General features: G+C 46.4%; 1 protein-coding gene across 3 annotated transcripts in view; it reads left to right on the forward strand.

Annotated features, from left to right (window-relative positions):
- The first annotated feature begins 2539 nt into the window (after positions 1-2539).
- Positions 2540-25570, forward strand: part of capu (formin protein cappuccino) — a 43987-nt gene continuing 20956 nt past the window's right edge. Inside the window, exons 1-11 of one of the 3 annotated variants that reach the window (XM_075699612.1) lie at positions 2540-2858; positions 4430-6146; positions 9741-9916; positions 11314-11458; positions 14241-14302; positions 15082-15174; positions 15467-15790; positions 17052-17442; positions 21368-21488; positions 22994-23129; positions 24666-24753. In XM_075699612.1, the coding sequence (XP_075555727.1) occupies positions 4466-6146; positions 9741-9916; positions 11314-11458; positions 14241-14302; positions 15082-15174; positions 15467-15790; positions 17052-17442; positions 21368-21488; positions 22994-23129; positions 24666-24753 (3217 nt within the window). In that variant the 5' untranslated portion in view covers positions 2540-2858; positions 4430-4465. Of the gene's footprint in view, positions 2859-3978; positions 4061-4310; positions 6147-9740; positions 9917-11313; positions 11459-14240; positions 14303-15081; positions 15175-15466; positions 15791-17051; positions 17443-21367; positions 21489-22993; positions 23130-24665; positions 24754-25570 lie in introns of those variants that run through there. The other 2 variants (XM_075699613.1, XM_075699614.1) reach the window with 2 other exon arrangements.

Genomic DNA, 25570 nt, shown 5'->3' on the forward strand with positions numbered 1-25570 from the left:
GTCCTCTTCTTTTAATACGTTAGCATTAGGAGTGTCGAATTGGAAGAAAAACAAAAGTGTATGTGTGTGAAGTGTGCGAAGCCTGGTCACGTGGGACCTGCAATAAAGTTTCTTCACTCACTCACTCACTCACTCACTCACTCACTCACTCACTCACTCACTCACTCACTCACTCACTCACTCACACACTCACTCACTCGCTCACGTGGTGTGCATAAATGATGCAACTGGCTGGTCTGCTCCGGACCACCGTCAGGTGCACTTCGATCCTCGAAGAGGCGGGACGCGCGTCGCGTGAGATCCCGAGCAGCAAACACCTTGCAATGTGGTGAACGTGGTTTAAATAACGGATTCGGGACCTCGAGGAGTTGTGACGTAATGCCAACACATTTCTCTCGCATTCACCGTTAAATCGCCGCTGAATTTTCATCACGTTGTTAGTCGCACGTCATTCAGGCCGTGTGTTAGCTCAAGCCACTGCGTATGTGCTCGTACGTATCATGCGTCATGTCGTTCTTGTCATTTATGACATGCCACGTCATGCATGTAATTCGTGTTACGCCACTTATGCCATCTCATGATGTCATTCACGTCATGAATGCATGCATGGCGTTCATGCCATATCATGACGTCAATCATGTTATCCTTCTCATGTAATTAATCTTATTCATGCATGTCGTGCCATTCATTCATGTCACGATGGCATTCATGCCGCGCGTGAGTCACAGATACATGTTAGCGTTGTTATGTGATGCACCACATGTCCATGCTATGTTATGACGTCAATCATTTCATCTTATGCATGTTAGCGAAGCGGTGAATTGCGACGTTGATAAGGCTGTGAAGGAAACGAATAGCAGCAGTCTTCGCGTCTGTGAAGTTGGCTTCTCCGCAGCGTGGTGGAACATGTGACGCCATTTTATGTCACTTGATGGCGCTCGGCGAGTAGCGGCGAAAGGAAAGGGGAGTTGCAACCTTGCTCCCTTTGGGATAATATACATGGACACCAGGGGGGAACAGAACGACGTAGCGCCAGCTGTAATCGTTATGGCGGAATGAGTATTTTACCATTGCGGTGAGAGATGTACGGCGCCGCCATTCCGATGCACCAAAATCGGCAACTTACTAGTGACGTCGTTGCAGACAATGCCCTGAGGATTTGTTCACCACGTGGTGGACCGCTCTTCGCTGCACTCTTTGCCTATAGAACACATGATAGAAAAATCATGACACCTCGTATGCAGTACTGAGATGTCTTGTGCGGATTGCCTGCTTTGCACTTTGTACTATGCCAAGACTGGCGCCAGGTATATTGCAAGCAATCGGGTATGAAACGCATGCATTGCGGTCGGAGCCTTCAAAAACTCTGAATAAAGCGATAATTCGAATAAAGCGTGTTTGTCAGAACAATGTTTTACTGTATTTAGCTACGTTAATGTACCGTCCATGGGTCATAACATGGCAAACAATTCCCTGCGTCCTCATGGTATTCAATCGCTTCCAGGTACCCTATTGTGGACATTGTTGAAATACCGCCATATTCTCGAATCCGCCAGTTTGTCATTTTTGATTGGACCAGAGGGCTGCTACAGCCTCTCTCTCTGACTGGCTCAAAACGGTGTCATTACCGGATTCAACACTATGGCGGAATTTGACAATGTCCAGAATAACACTCCATGATACCATGGGTAAGGACACATCAATATACGGCTTTATGTATGTCCCCAGCCTTGTCAGGCATTGTTTGTCATTGACTAGTAGCAAGAATGTTAAACCTAGCGCAACAATATTAAGCAGAATACGGCACATAAACAGGCTCGCAACCATGTTACCTGTTACCGGTTCATGTAGTCAACAAACTTTATTCACAACAGCAGGGACGTGGCAGTTGTCTAGCTCGCCACCAGGTGATGTCAGCATGTGATTAGCTCGGAGCCGCCAGAAACGTAATGTAACTTTGTCGGTGCGGCATCTTCTTTGGGTGGAGTTGTTTCTCACAGTGTCTACGCGAGGTCCTTTCACGAAATAACTCCTGTCGTCCAGAGGCCCGACGTAGCCTGAGCTATCCTCGCAATCTCGACAAGCCAGGTGCGCCTGACCTCCGCGGCCCTTGTCGATGGCCTCTCCGACCTCTGTGTTCGCGCGTGGCGTGACATACTGAAATGAAGCACACGGTTAGCACGGTGGCGATGCGGCCGTACGGACGAAATGAAAAAAAGAAAGGAAAAGGAAGAAGAAGAAAAAAAAAGGCGACAGGCGAGGAACCACTGTGCGCGACGACTTCCGCCATACGCCACGACCACGAACAGCGACGCACAACAGACCGTGACTACCGATTCCGCTCGCATCCGCACGCACGCACAAACAACCACGCACCTGACGCGCCGACGGTTCCGCAACAACGCTGGTCGAGCGACCGGACCGGATGACGGAGCCGGCGGACCGCAGGATGCGGGGGAAAATAAAGCGGCGACGCGCCACTGGCTAGCACCCATACACCCACCAAAAATACGGGAAGGGAAGAATACGCTCTTCAACGCGGCAGCCAGCAAGCTCACGCAACTTTGCGAAGCAAGAACAAAGCGTCCAAGAACGCAGAAAGAGGCATCGCTTCTTTCGTTCGCGTCTTCGTTCCAGCCAAGGTCGTTTCACTCCGGCGGCCATATTTTCCCTCTCGCCTCCTAAACCGGACAGCGCGGCCGGCGACACAGACGGAAGGCCGGCCGTACGGCTTTGTGGACTTCGCGAGTTGTTTTCGTTCGCTCTACAAAAGTTGCGTGTGTGTGTGTGCGTATGTCACGCGTCCGTGTCGTACGCGGCGAGACGACGATGCACGTGGAGTTGGCAAAGCGCAACAGGTGAGTTTATTTCGTCAAGTGGAACGGTGCAGGTAGCAGGCGGCGCGATCTCGTCGTTTTGAAACGAGCGCGCGCGCCATCCAACAGCAGCGGGGTTAGCTGGGCCCGCTCGGGCTTTCCGCCGCAGAACTCGTACTACGAGCAAAGGCCAGATACGAAAGCGAGATATATCACGGCACGGGCTGCTTGGGCGTCCACGCAACGCCCCGTGATCCCAGAACAGAAGTTGGCGCTGCGCGCTGTGTATGTGTGTGTGCTGTAGCGCGAGCCGGTTACCGAGCTAGCGAGCTGTGTATGTGGCGAGTGAGACGAGAGTGGAGCTCGTCGGTTTTTGTGTGTAAATGCGCACTGGTCAGCCCGGAATGTAAATTCGTTTCGGTTTTAGAACAATGTATTCACGGGAAACGGCTCGAAAGGTACAGCGCCTTTGTAGGTCTGTCTCGACTTTCTAAACGACCCACGACGGACAAGGTCCGATGCGTACCGCACTTTTTTTACACGCGACGGGAGAACGACTTGAAAATTAAGCGGCGAGGCAAATTGGGTGCGTCATAATAATAATAAAGAAAGTTGCACGTGTTTGTGCTGTTGAGAAATTGACATTACGGCTTTAGTTATACATAGTTTGCTTAGCGTATGGTCTCGCGTTAATCAAGTCGAACAGTTGGTACGATGTTTCATTTCATGATTGTAGATACTTTGACTCCGTACGCGTCTGAGGCAGCTAGCGTCAGCTAATGTCAATCGGAACCAAATATTATACGCTGGTTGAAACTTATTTAACGTCATTCGATGCGGGACATACGTGTAGTTTGGCCAATAGTTTCGCTTTCTTCTCCGCGTGTCGTCAATTGTAACTCAATTAATTACGATTGGGCGTCGCCATTCACACACTACCTCAAGTAAGTTGATCTTTCTATTCTTTTTTTTTATGCACAGCAGTCGTGCATTATTATTTATCGCGGCCACGAAAGGTCCTTCCAAGTTGCCCACGCGTTTTCATTTTGGTCTGGAGCCGCGCCCACGTTTTTGTTTCTTTTTCTTGCGATTTGGAAGCCTTCGATCCGACTAGCCTTTTATAGCGGCCGAAGTTTGGCTACTTGAGGCAGGTAGCGTTGACTTGAGGAGATAGAAGACGAAGATGCGACATCTCGGGACCGCTGGTCATCGCGGCCTCTCTATATAGGTCGCTTCATTTTACGGTAATTTGTTTGGCATAACTTAATTCGATCGCTATCGAATGCCATTCCATCGGTGTCACCGTTTTATCGTAATTTTTGCACGTTGCTACATGTTGGACAAAGTCAGCAGTGCGCTTATCGCCCGTGATATGCGATGCTCTTAGATACGCCGTACTGTTGTGTGGCAAGGACGTGCACAGATTGCACATTTCCTCCGCGCATGACGTGTCCTTACCACAACGGGCGGGCCTTCATGCTTATCAGATAAGACGTGCCGCGATTGGATGTCGGCACTACCCGTAAACAAACACACATTTGCGCTGTCAGAAGGTCTCGTTTCACCGCGCCGTACGGCCGGCAGCTGACGTTCACATTTGCGCGTTTTCGCAGGTGGCGGCGTGAGCACAGCCGCGTCAGGTTGGACCCATGACCGACGAACGGGGAGAATACGTCGAGTGGCGTTTCTGGCGCTTCCCTCAGCCCAACGCCAACCATCAGCGTTTCGGCGACGAGATCGAGAGGTTCGCCGCAGCGGCCGCGACGGCTGCTCGTGTTGGAACCGTCGGGAGAATAGCCACCGTCGCTTGCGAGCAGCGAGGCCGTCCTGCGGCGAGGCGAACTGCGCCGCCGCAGTGCTCGGTATTCCTCGAAAAGCGACCGGCCGCCGTCGCCGTTCAAGATGAAAGCAGCAACCAGCGGGCAGAACCGGCCGGGATGCCGCCATCGGAGCCCATCTCTGTGGCCCGCGGAGCAGACGACGTCGCTGAAGCAGACGACGACGCCGCCGGCGTCACGGATTCGTTCCAGCCGAAGCGGAGCCATGGCGTGAGCCAACGGGACGGCGTCGCTGCGGTCTCGGTGGCCGGCGATTGGCGGAGGATCCCTAGGCCTAACCGCGTAGGTCGTCTGCTGCGCGACGCCTCGGCAGGTGATGCGGCGGCCGCCGAAGGCGGCGGCGATGACGACGACGCGGGTGTTAGCTTCGCACCGGCGGCGAGCACCTTCAGAGCAGCAGCTGCCGCACCCGTAGGAGACACTATGGGCAACAAGGCGAGCAGTAGCGGTCATCAGGCCGAAAAGAGAGCCAAGGGCTCCACCGACTGCTTGTCCGAGACGCCCAAAGGTAGCCCCGGGCTCTTTCGGTTGGGCCGCGACGTCGTCAGGGGGAAAGTACGGAAGACTCCGCAGACTGCGCGAAAGGCAGCGGCGGCGGCAGCCGCCGCTGCGCAAGACGACGTCGGCGTCGCTGCGGGAAAATGCCAAGTCGGCGGCACGGGCTCCGAGTCGCACGTGGTGGGTACGAATGGCACCCCGAAGAAGAGAAGAAGCGAGTCGAGCCCGGAGAGCTCGGTTTCGGGTTCGGTCTACGTCGACACGGTCTCGCACCTGGCAGATTCCGAAGACGGCGTCGTAGCGGACGCGTCGTCCTCGAGGACGGCGGCCGAAAGCGAAGCAGGGACGACGCCACCGCAGCGGTCTCCGAGCAACGCGAGCGATACGACCGTCTTCGGCGACGACGTCGCCGACTTCGTGTTTCCGCAGCAGCCGACCCCGCCCTCCTCGGCGCCTGTCACCACGAATGGCGCGGGAACGACGACGCTTACCGGCGCTCTACCCGCGTACCGCAGTGCTACCGTGTCGGGACTGCGCGTGCGGTCTCACAGTGAAGCCGACTCGACGTCGGTGTACTCCGTCGCTCGCGCGACCCCGTCGTGCACGAGTCTGGGTCGCGGCGATTCCAACAAGGCGACCAGCGAGGGAGCGGCGACGGCAGCGGGCTATGCCGCTCCCACCTTCACGTTGACGCAGCACCGCAAGGTGGTTCTACCCAAATTCTCCGCGCCTTCGACCGCGCTGCCTTCGGCATCGGCTTCTGCAGCCAACGAGGAAAGTGGCGATGCAAAACCTGGCGCGCCTGCCGGTTCCAGTGTCACGAGTGGCGGTGGACGCCGGCATTCGGCGTACGACGACGCGCCCCCGCTGGCTGGCAATGTGCTCCGCAAAGTTGCCTCCCTGACGCTGGAGCGCGCGACCATCGAGGCGAAAGTGAACCGGCCGAAAGTGGTTCCCGAGAAGCTCGACTTCAGCATTTATGAAAAATTCGAAGGTGCGTGCCTTGTTCCTAGCACGTTTTTAGCGTGCAGCCTTATACTTGTTAACGAGATGCATAAATTAAGAGGTACAGACGTCCACACTATACAGCTGTCTCGGGCATGCTCACCTACACTGTGCTTCCGAGCAAACTAAAATACCACAGTTGGTATACGTAAGAGGTTGGAAGTGTCCTTCATGCCGGTCAGTAATGCACACATATAGATTTCTTAACATCACAGCGAACCTAATTATTTTGCACTCTATACATTAGTGCAGGTATCTGTACTGGCGCAGTGCTGCAGTTGCTTGACGTACACCCTCAAGTGTGTTCAGCCGTGGCAACATTGTGCAAACTGTCTAGTTCTGGTTTTTGCGATGAATAATTTTCAGTAATGTTCAAATTTAAGCTGAAAACATCTGCCTGCAGTTGCCAAGTGCTAGCCTTAAAGTATAAACCCCATGCCAGTGATCTCTGGCACGACGGCGAGAAGCGACATGATGCAGATGAGTGTCACATCCACTCGTTTCTTACAGTTTGAACCCCATGCGACCTACGCCTTCCCGGTGTTGCTGGTGTGAGGTACGGCTGCAAACACATGCCAAAAGTGGTGTGACACATGCTTCAATAACTTAAATTGATGTGTTTTGCTGTAAAGATCAGCATAAAATATTTATGAAGGTCTTGCATTAGGTTCTAATTCTTGCATGTATCAAAATTCAGTCGTTTGCTTGTTCCGTGCTAGAATTGGCAGTACTTGACTGATGTACATCCAGTTCTGGTTTCACATTGATTGGCTAGTCGCTCATAACACTTCCGGGCATTGGGCAACAAATTCTAGATGTGCAGAACAGAGTGACAAGAATGAGTAATCTGTTCGGGTGATGGCCTGTTTCATCACTCGTTGCTGTCGTTCGTTGCTGTTGCACAAAAAATCCCTTTCAGAGGGTTTGGGATTAAAGCTTTCACTCAAACGTGGGTCACGGCAGTTACTCCCACTGTGCGACTGTGAAAGGCTTTCCTGCATTGCGCATGTGTCATCCTCGCTAGAAATCAGCGGAGAGGGAAAGCTCTTGTTGTTCGAGTGGCCGTGTCGCGATGCCGCCTCTTTCCGTCAGAAACTTTCAAAGGTGCACAATTGCCTGGTGTTACCATGCATTGGGTCATGACACGCTGGAATCGAGTATTCGAAAAGTTCTGCAGCCACAGTGAATGTGTTAAATTTCCACACAAGCATTCATTGTAGCGCTCCTTACATGGCAGAGTGCCATCTTGTTAAAAGTAGTACTGGTACGTGTTTTAGTAGTTTCAGAAACACTACCCTGTGCTTCTCGCATGTAAAACAATGGCACTTAGCAAGTATGAGGCTGAGGAAACACTTGCAACATATTTTGATTCAGTTCTAAAACAAGTCTCCGAGTGCTGGTCCTTGGTTCCGTCGACATTGTCTTGACGTCGTGGCATGTCCAACAAAACTCGATACTCACGGACAACTAACTGTGGCAGTGAAGGGAAAGCTGTGGGGCGTGGGGCTTCTACGCATGTATTAGTAGACCAGACTATTCTGGCGGCATTTGACAGCTCTTCTTGTTTCTTGGAACACACACTGAATCAGTGTAGCTTCCACATGGGACGGTTTCGAATGTGCTGAAACGTGAAAGAAAGTAGAAAAAAAAATCGGACTGAACCCATCTCGCGAGCAATGTCAAGGTTAGCACGATTAGCATTGAAGCAATGTAGCGACACCATATTGCCAATGCCAAAACAAGTTGCATATGAGACGTGTATGCAGCTGGGCTCATCTCTTGCCCTTCCTTCTAGATGCACTGCGCCATCTAGCGGCACAACAGCAAGGTTCGCGCATGTGTTAATGTATGTTCAGACTAAGATTAAATAAATATAACTCAAGTTCAATTCTGCTCAGCGTCAGATAAATTTCAAAATTTTTTTTTTGCCATTGAATAGCAGCACATATCCAGTGGCAAATACCCTGCGACCAAAGTTGGCATCAGAGGTTCGTCGAGCGGAACATACCCTGTGGCTAAAAGACATGTTTCCTGCCGCAGGTTACAAAACACATACAAAAGGAAGGCACATAGAAGACACTAATGTCTTCCTTTTGTGTGTGTTTTAACTTGTGGCAAAAAACGTGTCTTTTAGCAAACACCAACTAGGCCAACAAGCAGTTCTGTTGCAAAATACCCAGAAGCAAATAGCCTGTGACTCAAGTTGGCATCAGAAAGGTACGTTGAAAAGCAACATACACCTATTGTCGCATACCATTTTCAGCAGGAAGAGTGACACACAAGCGCTGACACACAGCTGAAGGGTTTATTGATGCATTCACACGTGTGAACAAGCACAAATATACACGTGACATGAGCTGCCACTGACATCTGAATGAGTTAAAGTTAAGAAAATCATCTACTGGGTGCAGAAGCATATCTTTGTCATCCGAACCAACTGATGTTCGGCTAACAGTTTCTGTTTTCTTTGCAAATGCGATAAGCTTCGACCACTTCTTGGGCAGTCTGATATCTCTGTCTAAACACCATCTCCATAGCTAAGATGAGCTCAGTTAAATACTATTCTGACTATTCTCTCTATTTCCTTGTGTGTGAAAAGTGGTGGACCACACAATCAGCAGTGCAAAGCTAGATTGTATGAATCTGCATTATTTACGGATGCACTATGATCTCTTAACCGTATGTTAATACAGTGTCCCGTCTGTCCCAGTTAGGAATCAATTGCGTGCAAGAGTTTGTAACCCTGTGGTAGTGGTGTAGTTATTGATTTTTGTCGTGTGGTGAAACATAAGCAAACCAAGTTGACGAGTGTGGCTTGTTCTCTGCGATTGTCAGTTAGTAGGACTTATTTACTAGTTGGGTTAGTTAGTAGTTAAACTTAAAGTGTTCATAAAATGTATCTGGAGCCCCTCAAGCATCTCTTGTAGCTCCTGTGTATTTGCGACGTTTCTGCGATGATCTTGTGCGACGATACCTCCTTTCATCCATTCTTTTCATTCTTCATCTGCTCGCATGGTGCTGCGCTGCCATTACCCTGAGGGCGTTCCTGCGAGGCAGCCCGCGCAACTAATGGCAGGATGGTCATTTTTTACAAACAGCATGTACAATCGTAGTTTGCTTATCTTGTGACATGGAAAACACGATAAATGGGGCTCTCGCGATGAACGTGCGCAAGTGGCAAGCCCAGTATGCGCAGCTGGCACTTTGCCTTCATATGAATGACAGGAGTCACCATTAGTTGGGCAAACATACAGTGCAGAAAAGCATGCTTGCAAATTATAAACAGGGTCTATTGTCTCACACAATCGGAATCACCTTCAAGTCGCCAATTACTCTGTTAATCACATCCCATGTGCGCTTTTAGTGCTGCCTTTTGGGCGAATGATTAGTGATCTTGTCGTACAAACAAGAGTAATTAAGCTTGGCAGTTATAGCTCACGGGAACGAGATGAATGTGTGGGATAAATTATTATTCGCGCCATATGGTAACTTGTCAAACCTCTCCCCAAGCTGCTAAACTTGAGAGATAGTGGCTGTCTAGTCGAGTTTGGCAAATTCGGTGTCGCACGTTTCACCGTTTCAGGCCAGATGCTTCTCAATTGGTTCTGCACGACGTTCCCGGAAGACCACTACCTGCGGTTTCTGCTGACAAAGCAGGACCTGAAGCTGCTGGCGGCTCAGTTCTGCACTCACCTGCTGGCCGCAGGGGTGCTGCGCCAGATAGAGGACGAAAACGCCCCGCTTGAATCCCTCTTTCGGGTGCGTGTGCTGCGGCAGCAGTTCCTCATTCTTGTATGTGCAGGTGACATCGCGTGAATAGCTTTTTATTGGCCATGTTCCATTTTCTGTAGCAGTTGGTGGCATTTAGTTTTTCTACTTGTAAGAGTCTTTATATCATGCTTCCATTTGGTAAACCTCTTTCTATGCCTGCGATCTTTCTTTACAGTTTTGGCAAAGTCTGCTTGTTACTTTATTCCCAAACTTTTTGGTGGTCTTCTCGCATTGAACTGACAACTGATGTTAACCTTATATCTGCCTTGGCTGTCAAGATGCTGCTGGCAGTGTTGAATGAATGAATAAATAAGCAAGCCCACAGATGTGTAACATTATGGCCATTGCAGTCCTTGAAATTTCCTCGTCTAATCTGTTGCTAAGTGAAAAATGAGGCTTAATATAGTAGAGGCCTTACAGTATATTTCTCACAGAACTGAAGAAGTAGAAAGCAAAATGGTAAAGTAGCAAAGTTGGTATTTTGTTATTTCTACAGCATGAAGTAGAGGCATCATAGGTGTCAGAGACAAGACCGTAGATTGACTACCAACTGATGTTTTATTGAATAAAGCCTTCGGCTGACTATGCCAGTGCCTGTTTCCTCAAGCACAGTTGCTGTTTTACTTTTCCAGTTTGAATTTACAATGGATTACGATGTCAGTTATTCTGCTTCTTTCTGCCTGCTTAGTGCAAACTGAAGAATTGCTTTCGTGTTGTTTGCATTCCCAAGAAGTTTGAAGCGAAGGCAAGCCACAGTTAGGAAATATTTCGACTGTGCTTCTGCAAAACAAGATTTCTTGTTCTTGCCGTTTTAGTATTGTCTATTCAATAAATGCGTAAACTGAGGCAATATTTTAGAGAAATAGTTGCTGCCTTGCCTGTGGACACTACCTACTTGGCCGACTGCAATCTTTTAAGCAGAGAGCATTTCTTTTGGCATCCTTATTTGGCATTAAGTTCATTATGCTAATGACAAGAAATAGGGCTTGTGTTTCCATTCTACCAGCATTTTTTTTTTCCCTCTAGTCTACAATAGACATTCTGTTCACATTTGTCTGTGATTTTGTCTGCAACTTTGTCCATAAGAACAGAACGGAGCACTTTAGTTCACATCAATGTGGTCACACACATAAAAGTACAGGAGGAAGTCCCATTGTTCATGGCTGAAAGGGACCTCCTATAAGTAAATTCATTTGATAAATTAAAAATTACAACACCGAAAGCAACATTAGAAACACGTACAGAACCATATATGCTTTCAAATGCAATAGCTTAAAAAAATGAAATAAACTCGCATGCAAGGGATCTTGAGATCTGTTTACAAATGTTATGAATGAAAAAAAGAGGTTTGCATGCTAATGAGTCCATAACCTTTTCCTCTACAGCCTGACCTGATGTACTACTGGACACACTCTGAAGTACCAGCATGCCCGGTAAGCAACGTTGTGCCCGGAAAACTGACCACGGACTACTGGCCGCCGCCAGACTCTGAAGGTGATGCCAGGCCTGGGCTTCGATACACAGAAGCAGGTAAGGCCTCGCCACTGTAGCAATTGTCACATTTGCTCTTGACGTACGTTGTGTATCTCATGCTTTGTGCCTTAGCGCTCGGAAGCTTGCCAAAGTACCAGTCTTCAGACTGTGTGCTCCATGGAGCAGTGTGTTGTTTTGCAATAACCAGGGTTGACGCTTGTTCACTTTTTTTTTTTTTAGCAGTGGCATGTAGGCTTTACCAGGTGGTTTATTTTTCCTATACAGAACAACTTCAAAAATTCCATTTGTTGTGGTGGGGGGGGGTGGGGGTTGAGTGGGCAGAGAAACGTCAAACAGCTCCGTATGGCTGCCAGTACAGTTATTAGATGCCTCGATGTTCATACTGTGACCAGAGGTGGCTTGTGCGGTCGTGTACAATTAGAATAACGCACACTGCGTCCTGCGACAGGAATCCCTTTGCAGTCTCAATATGCTTCGCCGCATAACAAGACTGTAGTGGCTGACTTAAGGAACCCAGCGATTATGCAACAGATATTGGACCTTTGCCTCATGTGCGCAATGCATGCCGTTATCTGAAGTCAACTGAGCTAGGCCTACACTGGGTGCACACAAATGGCTTGCATTTAATCTGACCTCGGCTGGCTACCTAATGCATAATGGCAATTACGATATGGCTGTGCTGCATCGGGGCGAGGTTGGGCACGATTTTCGAGAGATTTGTGTCCATGTCCATACAGTCCAAAGGATTGGTCCTAATTCGGGAGTGTCCTGGACAAATCTGTAGAGTTGGCAGGTATTCATATAAGATTACAACCATACTAACCTTATTGCTTCAACAAACCTTGCTCAAAATTACTCTGCTTACGTGTTCGAATTATTGAACTGCTAGTACTTTGAACTTCCATATCTTGCTTCCTGCTGTAAAAACCTAGACGTTAGCTTTATTCCTTAAAATATATCATCATTCTTCACTCTATGATTAACTTTATCTCCACCGCATTCATCACCTTTACACAGTAGGCATAGAATATAGTCACTTTAAAACTTTCTTGGACTAGCTTATGTCTCGCAGATTTGATGAATTGAACTGCCTGCCCAAGGAAATAACTATTACTAATAATCTTAATATGTTTGCAATTTTAACTAGCATAGTTTAGCCAGAATTTAATTACTCGCCACATTCATTTTCATCCTCTGTAATATTAGCTTATGCTGCATAACTACAAAGCTGCTTATCTCTTACTGACTGCTATTTGCTATGCTTCCTATTTACCACCAGCTATAATTATATAATTTGAAAGTTTAGTTTTACACATTGTACTTGGTCTATTTATCATGTTTTAATGCACTACCCCCTGTAATGCCTTTGGGCTTTGGGGGCGTAAATAAAGGAATAAATAAGGGGTGCCAATCTTGCGATTTATGCAAGCAGACATGACTTCACGTCTTCTGAGCTTCCATTTTGCAATTATACATGTGGCACACAGTGAGCAGAGAACTTCAATTATAATAAGCGTCTTTCTTGTATTTGATTATCTACTTCACTAACTTCACGTAATCTGAGGTTTGTCGCTTCTATGTTGCCGTAATGTACTAACTGTAAATGTAATATTGTTAAATTACTAATAGGAGGTTCCCCCCCCTGACAGCTGTAACTCAAGGACCTCCGTGTGTACTAATGATGAGTGATGAAATAAAAAAAATATAAGTGCTACTAGGTGCAAGAGAACACATGCCTAACGCCGCAGTCATTTTTTCTTTTGCCACGCCCCCCTGCCCAAGTTTCCTCTTCGTGATAGCACACATCATTGACAGTTTGAGGAAGGGGGGGCCAAAAAAACTGTAATGACGTCATATCTACTGGCCACATTCCGTAAACCGTGTGACAACCTGTGCACATATGGCAGTGTATATGTAAACTGGTAGTGAAGCTTCCATATAAGCCCACATGAAAAAAAAAAAAAAAAAATCGCCGTCATGCGTTCGCATCGGCTCTGTAGGTTTTCCTTAATTGCTGCGGAAGATTATAGCATGTTTCTTTCTTGAGCAGCAGAATGCACCTATGGCTGCTGTGTCATTTTTAACGTGAAAGTAGGAGATTATAAAGTATACATGCTTTTCATATTGCACAGAAACAGTTTTTCAAAGCCATCCAAAAAACAAACAATACAGCAGACTGTGTCAAGGTTGACGCAGCAGTGATATAATATGAGCTCTTAAATTAATGTGCTATTTGTCACCTGTTGGCATTACATGGGAATCCCCAGTAAACTTGATTTGTTATTCAACAGCGCAATTTAGGACGCATGCTTTCATTTCGTGGAGCTTTATCAATAATCCAAGAGGTGCTGCTGCATCTTGTCTATAACCACAGTGCAACACAATATGAAGTGTGTGAATATAATCCAGCAACTAGCACTGAACTGTGTCGAAGGGCTGCGGCTTGAGTAATCGCTTTCAAGCGTACTTTCGCCCTTGCGTGTCTGGCATGACACCTCACTGGAGCCACAAGCACTCTATCGGTGGGTGCCCATTGGGTAGCCAGCCAAAGTTGCCTTGTTCAAACATTAGCTTCAGGTTGAGACTTCCCTTTATCAGCCACTGTTGATCCCTTCGATATCGATGAGATCCCTGTTGAAGAAGCTTCAGGGCACGTTTCACCGCTAGCACAAGTTTGATGCAAGTCTCGCGAAACACCGCAGCCCTCCGTGGAACTCTCATTTTGGCGGGCTGCAGCGCGTGCACAATGCACTATCGCTCATATGCAAAGGTTATAACACTTGAGTTACAATGCTCTCGTCCCACACTTGTCTTACAGAGGCGCAGCAGATGGTCATGGGCTTGAAAAAGGCCCACCGGAATGAGCTGGAGAAGCTGCAGGTTTGTTCTGCTCATATCTCGAAGCTTGCTTTCTCGCAGTGTGTCGTCTTTTCTTTTGCTTTCTTTGTTTCTTCATCTTTTATTTCTTTCTTTTTTTGCAGCCTTTCTATCTCACCATCCCTGCAACAATGAGATTTGTTTACACTTGGTTCAAAAGAAGCACTGAAAGATGAAATGAGCTTTGTGCATTGAACTAACCTTTGATCCTCTATATGTCGATTATTACTCAGTAAATTGCCATTAACAATACTTACCTGAAGCTGAATTTTCGGATAAGCTGAACATTTCGGGGTCCTTTTTTCAGTTTTTCCCATAGATACAGTGCACCAGTGTGAAGCTTAACTTCTGTTGTGACAAACTTGTAAGGTAAACAAAAAAAATTATTTTTTAAATTTAAGACACAAACAATGCAAAGAGAGATTACGGGCATATTGCTGCAGTTGCCTGGTTTTGATGGCAGAGAAATACGTCGAATGATGGGAATAGTCTTTTACTCACAATATCTTTTTTTCTTTACTTGCATTGAAAAAGAAAACTGGTACGGGGGTGTGGAGCTTTATGGGGTCAAATTTCTTGCATTATTTTTTAACATGTTGTGGATTGCCAGTTGTGCAAAGTGACAGCAATGAATGCGTAGCATGCAGACTCCTTCCCGTCTCTTAAGTGTCACACGGTGGTGAAGGCAGTGCAAATTATCACATGCTATAGTGACTGTCTCGTTCTTTAGTTGGTCTTGTGGAACCTACTCACTGTTTTTTTTTTTTTGTTAAACATTGCAGAAAGCCCACGAGTTGGCCCTCTTTTCTCTGCGAGGAGAGCAGGCTGCCAGGCTGACGGACTACGAGGGCCAAGTCGTTCGCCTGGAGCAAGAGGTGTGTGTGCATTGTTGTCACACATTGCCTTCATCCTTGCGCCATCGCTGTGTCGACATCTCGCAGTGTGTGCTTGCATGAACTCGCTGTAGGCATTTTTTGGTGTGGCTTGTGTGCATATTGCAGTGCACAGACATCAACATTGCACATGATTACACATTGCGTAAGGTGAAAATAAGGACTAATTGCGTCACATTTAGTTTCATAGCACTCAATTAACCACTCCTCATGCTTTGCTTCGCATATATTAAAACACGTGCGTTTGACTTGCATAATGTCTTTCCTCTTGCAGATCGACAAGTACCAAACCCTGGCCGGTATTGAAGAGCTGACCAGGAAGGCGCGAGACATAGACGCACCCCAGGCGACGACTCCGGCACCCGCTCGCGCTACGGCGCAGGTGTCTCAACGGTCTTGCGAAGTGCAGACCCTCTCCGCTGCGCTGCGGTCTTGCGAAGTGCAGACTGCTGGATCGGCTACCTGTGATAAGTGGGTCCAGGCGCAGTGGAGGTTTGCGGTGGGCATGGTTCAGACGGACGAAGCGGAATACTCGACCCAGGAATCTCAGACCCATGTCGACGCGTGTCACCAGGAGTGCCAGACAGACGAGCAGCCTGTGAGTGTTTGGGGTAACAGTCGTATCTCAAAGTGGTCAAAGGTTTTGACTGGGGTGTAGGGCCCACTAAAGCGCTCCTAGGCCCCATGTTTAAAGGTTGCTGAAGCCTCTGAAGAGAAAAGTAATTTGAGCTGTCTTGGTAAATTACGCTTCTACAACAACAAAAACATCACTCTTACTATGAGAAAAGAAGGCTTGGCAACCAGAAAAAAGGTTTTAAAAAAACAACACGGGTGGCACTGCTGCCTTGACGTTCCCACACCACCTTGTCATGACGTGGATTTTGAGTCTGCTCGCTGGTTAATTGTTTGTTGGTAAGCATGGAGCACTTTGCATGCTAAAGGAGCCAGAAACTGAACTTGGCAAGTTTCAGGAAATTTACTGCTGCACAACCGCCAAAATGTTAGAAAGTACTTTGAAATTCATGATGTCAACCTGACGTACAGGTGCTGAAGGGTTGGCGCAAAATTTGAACAGTGGAAGTTCCGCCTTTATTTTCTCTTCTTGAATTTCACTTCTTACCACGAAATTGGCAAAAATAGTTCTGAAAGAAAAAAAGCTGTTTAAATTGATTTAATGTTTCTCTTTAATGGGTCCCCTTAAAGGGCAGAGAGGGTATTAGACCAAAAATTTTTTTTGTAAACTTTGATATCTGTAGCTGGTCAAGTATGTCAATGCAGTTGGTGTGGGAAAGGGTACCCAAGTCTCGTGGTTGTACCGAGATGATGATGGTCATGTTAGCCGAACGCTCGGGCATATGCCCTTCTCGAGTCAACACTGCAGAGGCAACCAGGGAGCATCTGCTGTGGAGTTTTGTGGTGTGTGGAGTAGAGCCCACACCTCCAACACATTCCAAGGAGAAGCACAACATATATTTGCAGAATATGTACAGTGACTTCAATTGCCCTTAAGTCTATGAGCATTGTCCTTGGGCTTATCTTGACCACTTTCACTTTCAGCACTATGGCAATATGTTGCACGTTATGGAGCTGGAAATTCTAGAGTGCTTCTAGTTTTGTGAAAGTTTCAATTGGCTTATTTTTCTTTAAACATTTGTGAAATTAGTTTCTCAGATTTTGCGAAACATGCTGTCATTGGCTTCTGCATGGTTCAAGAAATCCAATGAGATGGACGTAATTGCCCCATCAACTCTAAAACGAGTTGCGAGGCTTCAAAGAAAGCTTACAGGAAACTTGGTGCCCACAAAGTTGTATTACTACTTCACTGGACCTTATGCTACTCTTGGATTCTCTCTCCATAGGTCCTGCCCACCGTGGTAGTGACGAGCGCTGGCAGCCTGCCCACGGCAACAACACTCTCCCAGGCAGCGCCACCACCTCCACCTCCTCCGCCTCCCCCACCCCCACCATTTCCTTGCACACCGCCGCCTCCTCCGCCTCCACCACCCCCATTTCTGGGCATGGCCACGCCCCCTCCTCCACCGCCGCCTCCCCCCTTTCCCGGCATGGCCACGCCTCCACCCCCTCCCCCTCCGCCAGGAATGGGCATGACCCCTCCGCTACCTCCCCTACCCCCGTTCGTGGCGCCGGTCCATGGCTCCCCGGCGCCCCCTCCTCCTCCTCCGCCGGGGCTGGGACCCGTGCCGATGCCGGCGCCTCCTGTGGGTGGCTGGCACAACGCCTATGCTGCAGGTAAGCTCCGGATGATATATGCATTCTGTGTTTAGTTGGCATGCAGTTCTTTCGCCGTGATAACTGTGGCGGGCTCTTTTCAGTGTTTTTTCTTGCATTGACGTGTACTCTTCATCAAAAGTATACGGGCTACGTTTTCTGCAATCACTAGGCTGACTGCTGGCTATTTCAGGGTGTACCTGTGACATGGCCTAAGTTGCAACATCCTGGGAAATGATGAGAACTCTCGTTCTTGCCCTCTGCAGTGTTAGGAGGGCCACAGGAACAATACGAAACAACCAGGCAACATACAGTGGACTCTCTTTAAATGGAACCTCAAGAGACCAGGGCAATTGGTTCCGTTTATCAGGAGTTCCATTTACTGAGAGACAAAGCTGAATACAATTGCATGAATACAAAACCAACCAACCATGAGGATGGTGTTCCATTTAAGAGGCAGTTACCTTTAAGCGATTTCCGTTTATCGAGATTCCACTATATATTGTGATGGCATTGAGTAGCTCGTATACATTTGATGAAGGCTATATCTATGTACTACAGCCAAATGTGCCATCAAGGTAAACCTTACAATCAATTTCAAAGGGAGCTTTATTTCCAGAGATGACAGATTCATTCCAGGTAGCACTGGCACCAAAGAGCTATTGCGAAACAGCGTGATTAGGCCCAAGGACTCTTGCAACCTACTGCAAAAATAAATTAGTCTGAGCAGAGTAAAGAGCATTCAAAGCACTACTTTCACTACTACTTTTTTCACTACTACTTTCTTTTGTAACACTATATTCAGCAGTAAAGAAATACGATGCATTAAATTATACAGACTGCATTTCCCATTGGCATAAATTGTAACATGAACACTGGAAAGAACAAATGAATACCTGTAGCATGTAATTTCTCCAGTCTACAACATGCAGTAGCTGCACAGCTGGATTCTAAACCTGCTGTAGCATCAAAGCTGCATGCCTGAATTATAGCACTAGTGCAAACACACAGAAGCCCTGAAATAGGGGCATATTCCAGTAGATGTTAGCCTGTTTGCATTTCTGTTTATATTGATGGTTACCTTCATTGCAGGGCATGGCAGCACACCTGCCTTTTGCCTTATTTGTACAGAACTGAGCTATATGTCAACAGGGACATACAAGCCTGTTGCCGTCGATACCTCCAGCACTGCCTCATGGAAACCACCTGGGTTATCAATTGCATGTCCAGTTCCAGATGGCAAGAGGCCCGTCGAAAGCCCAGGTGGTTATCCCGAGATGATGCTGCAGGTATTGATGGCCGTGCGCTCGCACGTTCATGTTGCTGTGACTTCTCATGCAAACCTGCCTTTTATTCTTTATGGCTGAGCTTTTTTTTTTTTGTTGTGTTAGGTTGGAGTTGATCTATGTTGCGGGAAATCTTGAAATCGTGTCATGCCATTGGAGGGTTGCAATGTTCACTCACCACAGACCTCTCGTTTCTTCTCCCTCTGGCTGGACCTTATAATGCCCTCTTCAGTAGCTGGCACTCTAGAGTGTGAGTTGTCAAGTAATGGCTACTAGCCAGCAGTACCTTATTTCTTGCATTGCTGCACCCTCGGAACAGCCGTCGTGTCTGTGTGCTTGCTGCTGCAATGCGCCTATTGTGCTGCTTTATGGCTCTGATAGCTAATGCATCAGTGGCTGTCGCATTCCGCTGCCGCGGATGAGGTCGTGGGTTGGAGCCCTGGCCACGGCAACCCCATGCGGCTGTGGGTGGAAAAAAAAAGTGTACTGTGCTTAGGTTGCGGTGTAAGGCACTCTTCAGTGACATAGTAAGTGCAAACACATAAACACCATAAAAGAAATGAAGGGGGGCCAAGCGCCACTCTCGGCGCTCTCGGCGCTTGATTCCGTAATGTCATGAAATATAACATTTGGTATGCAAATGTGCAGCTGCATTAAAAAATTTTTTTTTATGCAGCTGCACGTGCACACGCGGGATCCGTGTTTACTTGTGCAAGGCCCACACTTTTCTTTTCTGAATTTTTACCAAGTGCGGGCACTTGTTTGAGGCAGGCTCACTGAAGTTTCTAACTGCATTCAGACTGGCATGCAAATAAATGCAACCACTGGTGGCCGAATATGAACACATTGACAATCGCCAACCACTTTTCTGACATGGGACTAGCACGATCTGGTAGCAGCTTGTCAGGATTAACCAGCAAGCATGTATACGCGTGACGCTTAGTTAAAATTTTCTTTCCAAATTTTCGCATTCCAAAGTGGTACTGCACTCTGGAGTAAATACAATATGTATTTCTTGACGACGTTGTGCAATGGGGTCCACAGTATAAGTATTTTTAATGGTGTGTGTATGTGTTTTTATGCTTAACTACTAAGCCAGATATGCACGAGTATAAACCCTCAGCAAGTGCTTTTAAACTCTCTTTAAGGGCAGACTGTGTGCCTTTCAGAAAGGGCTGATAACATGTCGTGGTTTGAACAGACATCATGAGATGTTCAGATTGTAGTTTTTTCACATGGGAGGTGGCATCACTTTGGGAAACATTTGTTGCACCGTCATTTTTTTACAAATAATAGCGCACAACTGTTCTGCTACAATGTCGGCGTGTGAGAATATAGGGTCCATACTGGCGGCGGAAGGTAGAACCATGGTGGGTGGAGATGCTGCCTCCGCATCTCCACCCACCATGGTGGAGTTGACAGGACAGCGTCTGTCCTGTCCACTCCGTTTTTTTCAGCCCGTATTTCCGCTCAACGACACTACAGTATGCTTAATAGTTCGTTACTACTATAGCGTTTCTGTAAACCAAGCTTCGGTTTCATTTCTGAGAAGGTGTATGTGTCTTGATGTCATGACACTGAAGGCAGTCGCATGGGAGCAGGACATTGTGATGCATACCTGCCAACTTTAAAATTTTATTGCAAAATGCTCGCTTTTTAAGCTGCTATGCAGTTGCTATGTAGACACCAATAACATGGGGATTTATTCATTTATGCCTAGTTTAGGACAAAACATATTCTGAGAGAACGCAAATACAGATGCTAACTGATCTTTTTTTATAAGCCTTCAGAGTCATTGATTATACAGACCTACCCACGCAGCAGTGAAACCAACTTATAGAATCAGTATCTAATGTCATTCAAAATTTCGACCGGGGTTTCGGGAAAATTGCATGAATGCGCTTAATAAACATTTGTGGTGCAGATCATTCTAGCTGCGAATATATACATTAGTGTGCCCCTTGACAGTGTCCCTACACAATAAAACCTGCGAACTTTTAATAAATAGCTTTATCAATCAATCTTTAGTATATTCTACCAACATTTTGTATTTCTTGGCTACAACTGTCGTATTTTTCAAGTTCGAAGGTTGTCAAGTCTGTGGATGTTTTGGCACTTGCTCCGGCTTGCTCGGCTGTGTGCTACATTGCTGCTTATTGATTGCATGACCCGATGTAGCAGCATAGCTGACAATTGAGCAAGCTGTTCGGAGTGCCAAAATGTTACTATGTCCTGCTTGCATGTGACTTCCTTCTGCATCATGACGTCGCGACACCTCTTGTGGAACACAAAACTCAAACAGCTTCGTTAAAAAGCTGTTATAGCACTAAACTATTTAGGGTGCTTCGAGGCTTACATGTGTTTTTTCTGTGGTTTTAAGGTCGAAGACGTTCATTTAATGAAAAAAAAAGTGAGGCACTGTAACAAAAGATGTGGGTGGGCTAATTCTGATAACGCTATTGCACTATAGTCACTCAGCTGTAGCATGAGCACTTGTGAGCTTTATTTTTTTTTTCTCTAATTGTTTTGCATGTATTGGCTCTTTTTGGCAATGCAACACGCATGCTCTGGCTTCACGCTGCATTTTCATTGCTTTTCTTGTTCTGATACTGCAACATATCCTCATCTTTGAGATAACGGATGCGCCCAATTTTGTGCAGCCCGCAAGCAACCTGTGAACCCCAAGGCGGCGATGAAGCCCCTCTACTGGACGAGGATTCAAGTGCCCACGGCCAAGCAGCCACAGGCTGCTTTGCCGGAGAGCCCAGAAAAGACAGCAGAGTATGTAACGCAGCATGCACATAGTCTTCTAGTAGATGTCTTCTCTTAGTCTTGTGTGGGCTGGCAATATGTCTGGCACAGGGCTTGCACAAGCCCATTTGTAGACAGATCTCCACAAGCCGTCGAACCAACTAGATGATTTGAGTGCCATGTTGTACACGCTTGCGATGTGGCTCTTGATTGAGCTACTTCTCCCACCTCTAGCATAATGAATACAACACATTACGGGGCTGCCAAATAAATTTTTAATGATGAACAAGGTGTGTGCATGGCATCATAAATACATAAACTGTACACGCTGATCTGTAGGCCTTGATCACCTTGTTAGTGAAAAGGATTATCATTGTAATGGTATTGGACAATAGGATTGGCAGTTACATGTATAAAAACTTTTTTTTTTCACGATTTCACATATAGTATGTCATATGCTTTAGGTTCAGTTTTCAATATGTAGTTGGTAGTTCACCTGCCACAGTGGCCTAGTGGGTGTGGCCGGGCATGAGGTCGCGGCTTACCAGATTATCGGCCATATTATCATGGGGTAGACTGCAAAAAAGACTCGTCTACTTAGGCGTGTAATTTGGAACTCCAAGTTGGCAATGTTAACCCAGAGCATCCCCCCCCCCCCTCTCCCCAACACAATCTTCAGGCTTCCCTTCCAGTGGTCAGCCATCGTATGACTGTCCAGGTTTGTTTGACGACAAGGCAGTAAGCCGAACCTCGGGTTTAATGAACACAAATATGAGGAATCATTGGATGTAACAAAATAAATCTAAAATTTTTCTCATTCATATCGCCATATCATGAACAACGAAACATAGCAGACACTTGAAAGAGTATAGATTCCACAATAATACATTTAAGTTCTCATTTTTCCCGTGGGCAATGACAGAATGGGATGCACCACCTGAACATGTCGTTGGTAGTAGTTCAACTGATATGTTTGTCTCAAGACTAACCAATTATATTTCTCTACTACCTTAGCTTGAGAAATTAAACGTATGTATTGGTGTTTTTCATTTCAGTAATTTTTCGTGGTAAGTTTTCATTTTTTGTTTACAGTGCTATTAATACCTTTGTGTATACGAATTGCATACATTGACATGACTTGCAGGAAAGTGTCTGTACTACCTTTATTCTTTGTCCACAATATTTGGAATTGTTATTAACAGAAACTGTTAACCATGTTTGATACCACTTTCACAGTTGTATTTGTGTCCCTACCCTGCTACACCCTTATATATAAGGCTAGGAGTACGTATTAAATAAATAAACATGATTGTAATGAACATGTGATACAATAAAGGTAAATTCATGCCGGACAACTAAGTTTGACTACGCAGCAACATGCGCTTCTTGCGAGGTGAAATGCTCGTAAGGTGTGAAAGGACACCATCCTTAGTAATTACATTTACTCGTTGTGCTGAAGGGCAGCAGTTTGGCACTTGAGTACCGGAACTTCGGAAAGCCGTTCTCTTGATCTTGTCGATCCTCTCCTATTCCAGGCAGAAGACACTGTGGGAGAGCCTGGAGGAGACTCCCCCTACTGACTGGGACGAGTTCGAAAACTTGTTCTCTAGGCAGGTACAGGAGAAAAAGCCCACGGCCAAAACGAAAAGTGCCAAGCAAAAGACTAAGCAGGTACCACGTTCGCTGTGCCCCATCGGCTGCTTTGAGGCGCGCCCTTTTTTTTTTTTCTTCTTTGAGAATGCAACACATTTTCGTATAAATTGGAGGGTTTACGCAATGTGAGGCCATAATGCAAGCTCATTTCCATGCGTTTCTACTAGCCTATACTCCTGTTTTACACTTAGCAGGCAACGCTGCAAAAGCTACACAACCATTGTGGCCACGGAAGTCTCACTCCAAGTGTCTCACTCCAAGTGTCTCACTCCAAGTGTCTCACTCCAAGTGTCTCACTCCAAGTGTCTCACTCCAAGTGTCTCACTCCAAGTGTCTCACTCCAAGTGTCTCACTCCAAGTGTCTCACTCCAAGTGTCTCACTCCAAGTGTCTCACTCCAAGTGTCTCACTCCAAGTGTCTCACTCCAAGTGTCTCACTCCAAGTGTCTCACTCCAAGTGTCTCACTCAAAGTGTCTCGCAATGCACCTGTGTTTGACCTGTGATACATTCTACCCTTATTACTACCTCGTATACAGTAGGCTCCCGTTAAAGGGAAATACAGTTTATCAGGAGTTCCATTTACTGAGAGACAGAGCTGAAGGGTACACAAGAAGATGCTGTTTTGAAAGTGGCAGATACTGTATGTCACATTGAGTATTACTGTATACCTTTGGGCTGTCAGTATATGAAGTACTACCGCATATTTTGGTCGAGAGCACAAGCTATGGCAGCTGGTTGTGGAAACATGTCATTTCGCTTGTTCGTTGCTAAATAGCTTAAGATCTGTGATGCCTACCATGTAGGAATTGGCACATTTTGCGACATTAGAGTATGAGACTTATGCTTGCATGGAATTACATAACATGTACCTACTTAGTTCTTTCATATCTGACACACTGTGTATTTTTGGGACAGGAATGCAAGCTGTTGAAGTCTCTTTAGCTTTCGTAGCATTGCCTGCTAGGTATGAAACAGCATAGAGCTCTTGTGCCATTGTGAGCACATGTCTGGCCACATTGCTGTTTTCTTCAAGTTGTACGTTCAACATCAACAGTTTAGATTGTTTAATCCAAGAAAAATCTGTATATTTCTTCAGCGTAAGCATGCAGCCTTAATTCGGATTGCAAGCTGTACTAGTATTTGTGGTCAGCATAGGATTGTCCGATACACGGGTACAAGCTGCTCGGAACTTTTTTGTAGGTCACTTGCTCCATAAGCTTTCGAAGCCTACTGTACATTTTAAAAAAGGAGCTTTGATATAGCGAACTTCAATTAAATTTTTAGTTTTCCCTATTTTTCTTACTGAAGATTGTGTACTTCTGACTGCAAATGAACTAATTTTGCATTGTGGGTTCAATTGAACAGTCCTTAAGCATCACTGACATGCACTCTGCATTGTAGGGAGGTTCGACATTTAAATAAGAACAGTAATGCCTAGGCCACCAGCTAAGTTCTCAGCACTGCATTCAACCCCTGAAAAACTATTGCTCTGCTAGTGCATCCATAAATTGAATCAAGATTGCTTACTCGAACATAATTGTTTTTTCCTTGTAGGTGGCGAAGCTTCTTGATCAGAAACGATCACAAAACGTCGGCATACTGATATCAAGCCTTCGCCTCGAAATAAGCGATGTAGAGAACGGTAAGCCAAGCTTTTTGCCTCTAGAAAGAACAACAAGGCCAAAGAAACGGGAACAATGACATGAGTCCACTGTTCGTGTTTCTACGTACATGTGTTTAACTTTTTTTGCAGTAAGCATGCTCCTTAGCTGATACAAATTGGGCTGAAATGTCTTAGTACGAGCATAATATAACTGAAAGGGCTGTTCTGAATTTTTAAGTTTTGTCGCTGATGCTGTAGCTACCAGACAGGGCACGCAACAGGACTAGCGTTGTGCGTTCTTGAAAGTACGGAAACACCAGCTATTACTCCAGAATGTACGCTGATGCTTGTGTAATAAGACTGAATTGACCCGCAATTTAAATTTCAACGACCGACGACTTGCTCGCTGCTGTTGTCGTGCTTTGAATGCTGCTTGTTTTCCTTGGCACAAGTTTACACCCTATAGGGTAAGATTCGTGACTCCATTTTGGCACTGTACGGTTCATCATTGCCATTACAATGTGCTACAGATTGTTCAAATGATGATTACTGGGCAGCGAGTGCATTGTTCCTACTTTCATGGATTAGATATGATGGGAAGAAGCGCAAGAAAGCAGGAACAATGCGCTGCTGTCTGCATATTGGCAGTCAGTCAGCTGCCATGTTGCATTGTGGGAAAGCCAGCTTGGCATTTTTTCTCAGGGGTTGGCTGTGCGTTATTCTGTTTATTGAAGAGTGTGTTGTTTGAGCGGGCACTCGCATTATTTCTCTGAGATGTCTAAACACTGGTCAATGCAAATCCGGGGATTATTCATCGTGGTGAACAACATGGGGACCAAAATTGGGGATTCGATTT

The sequence above is a fragment of the Dermacentor variabilis genome, chromosome 7 (assembly GCF_050947875.1).
Source record: "Dermacentor variabilis isolate Ectoservices chromosome 7, ASM5094787v1, whole genome shotgun sequence".
NCBI lineage: Eukaryota > Metazoa > Arthropoda > Arachnida > Ixodida > Ixodidae > Dermacentor > Dermacentor variabilis.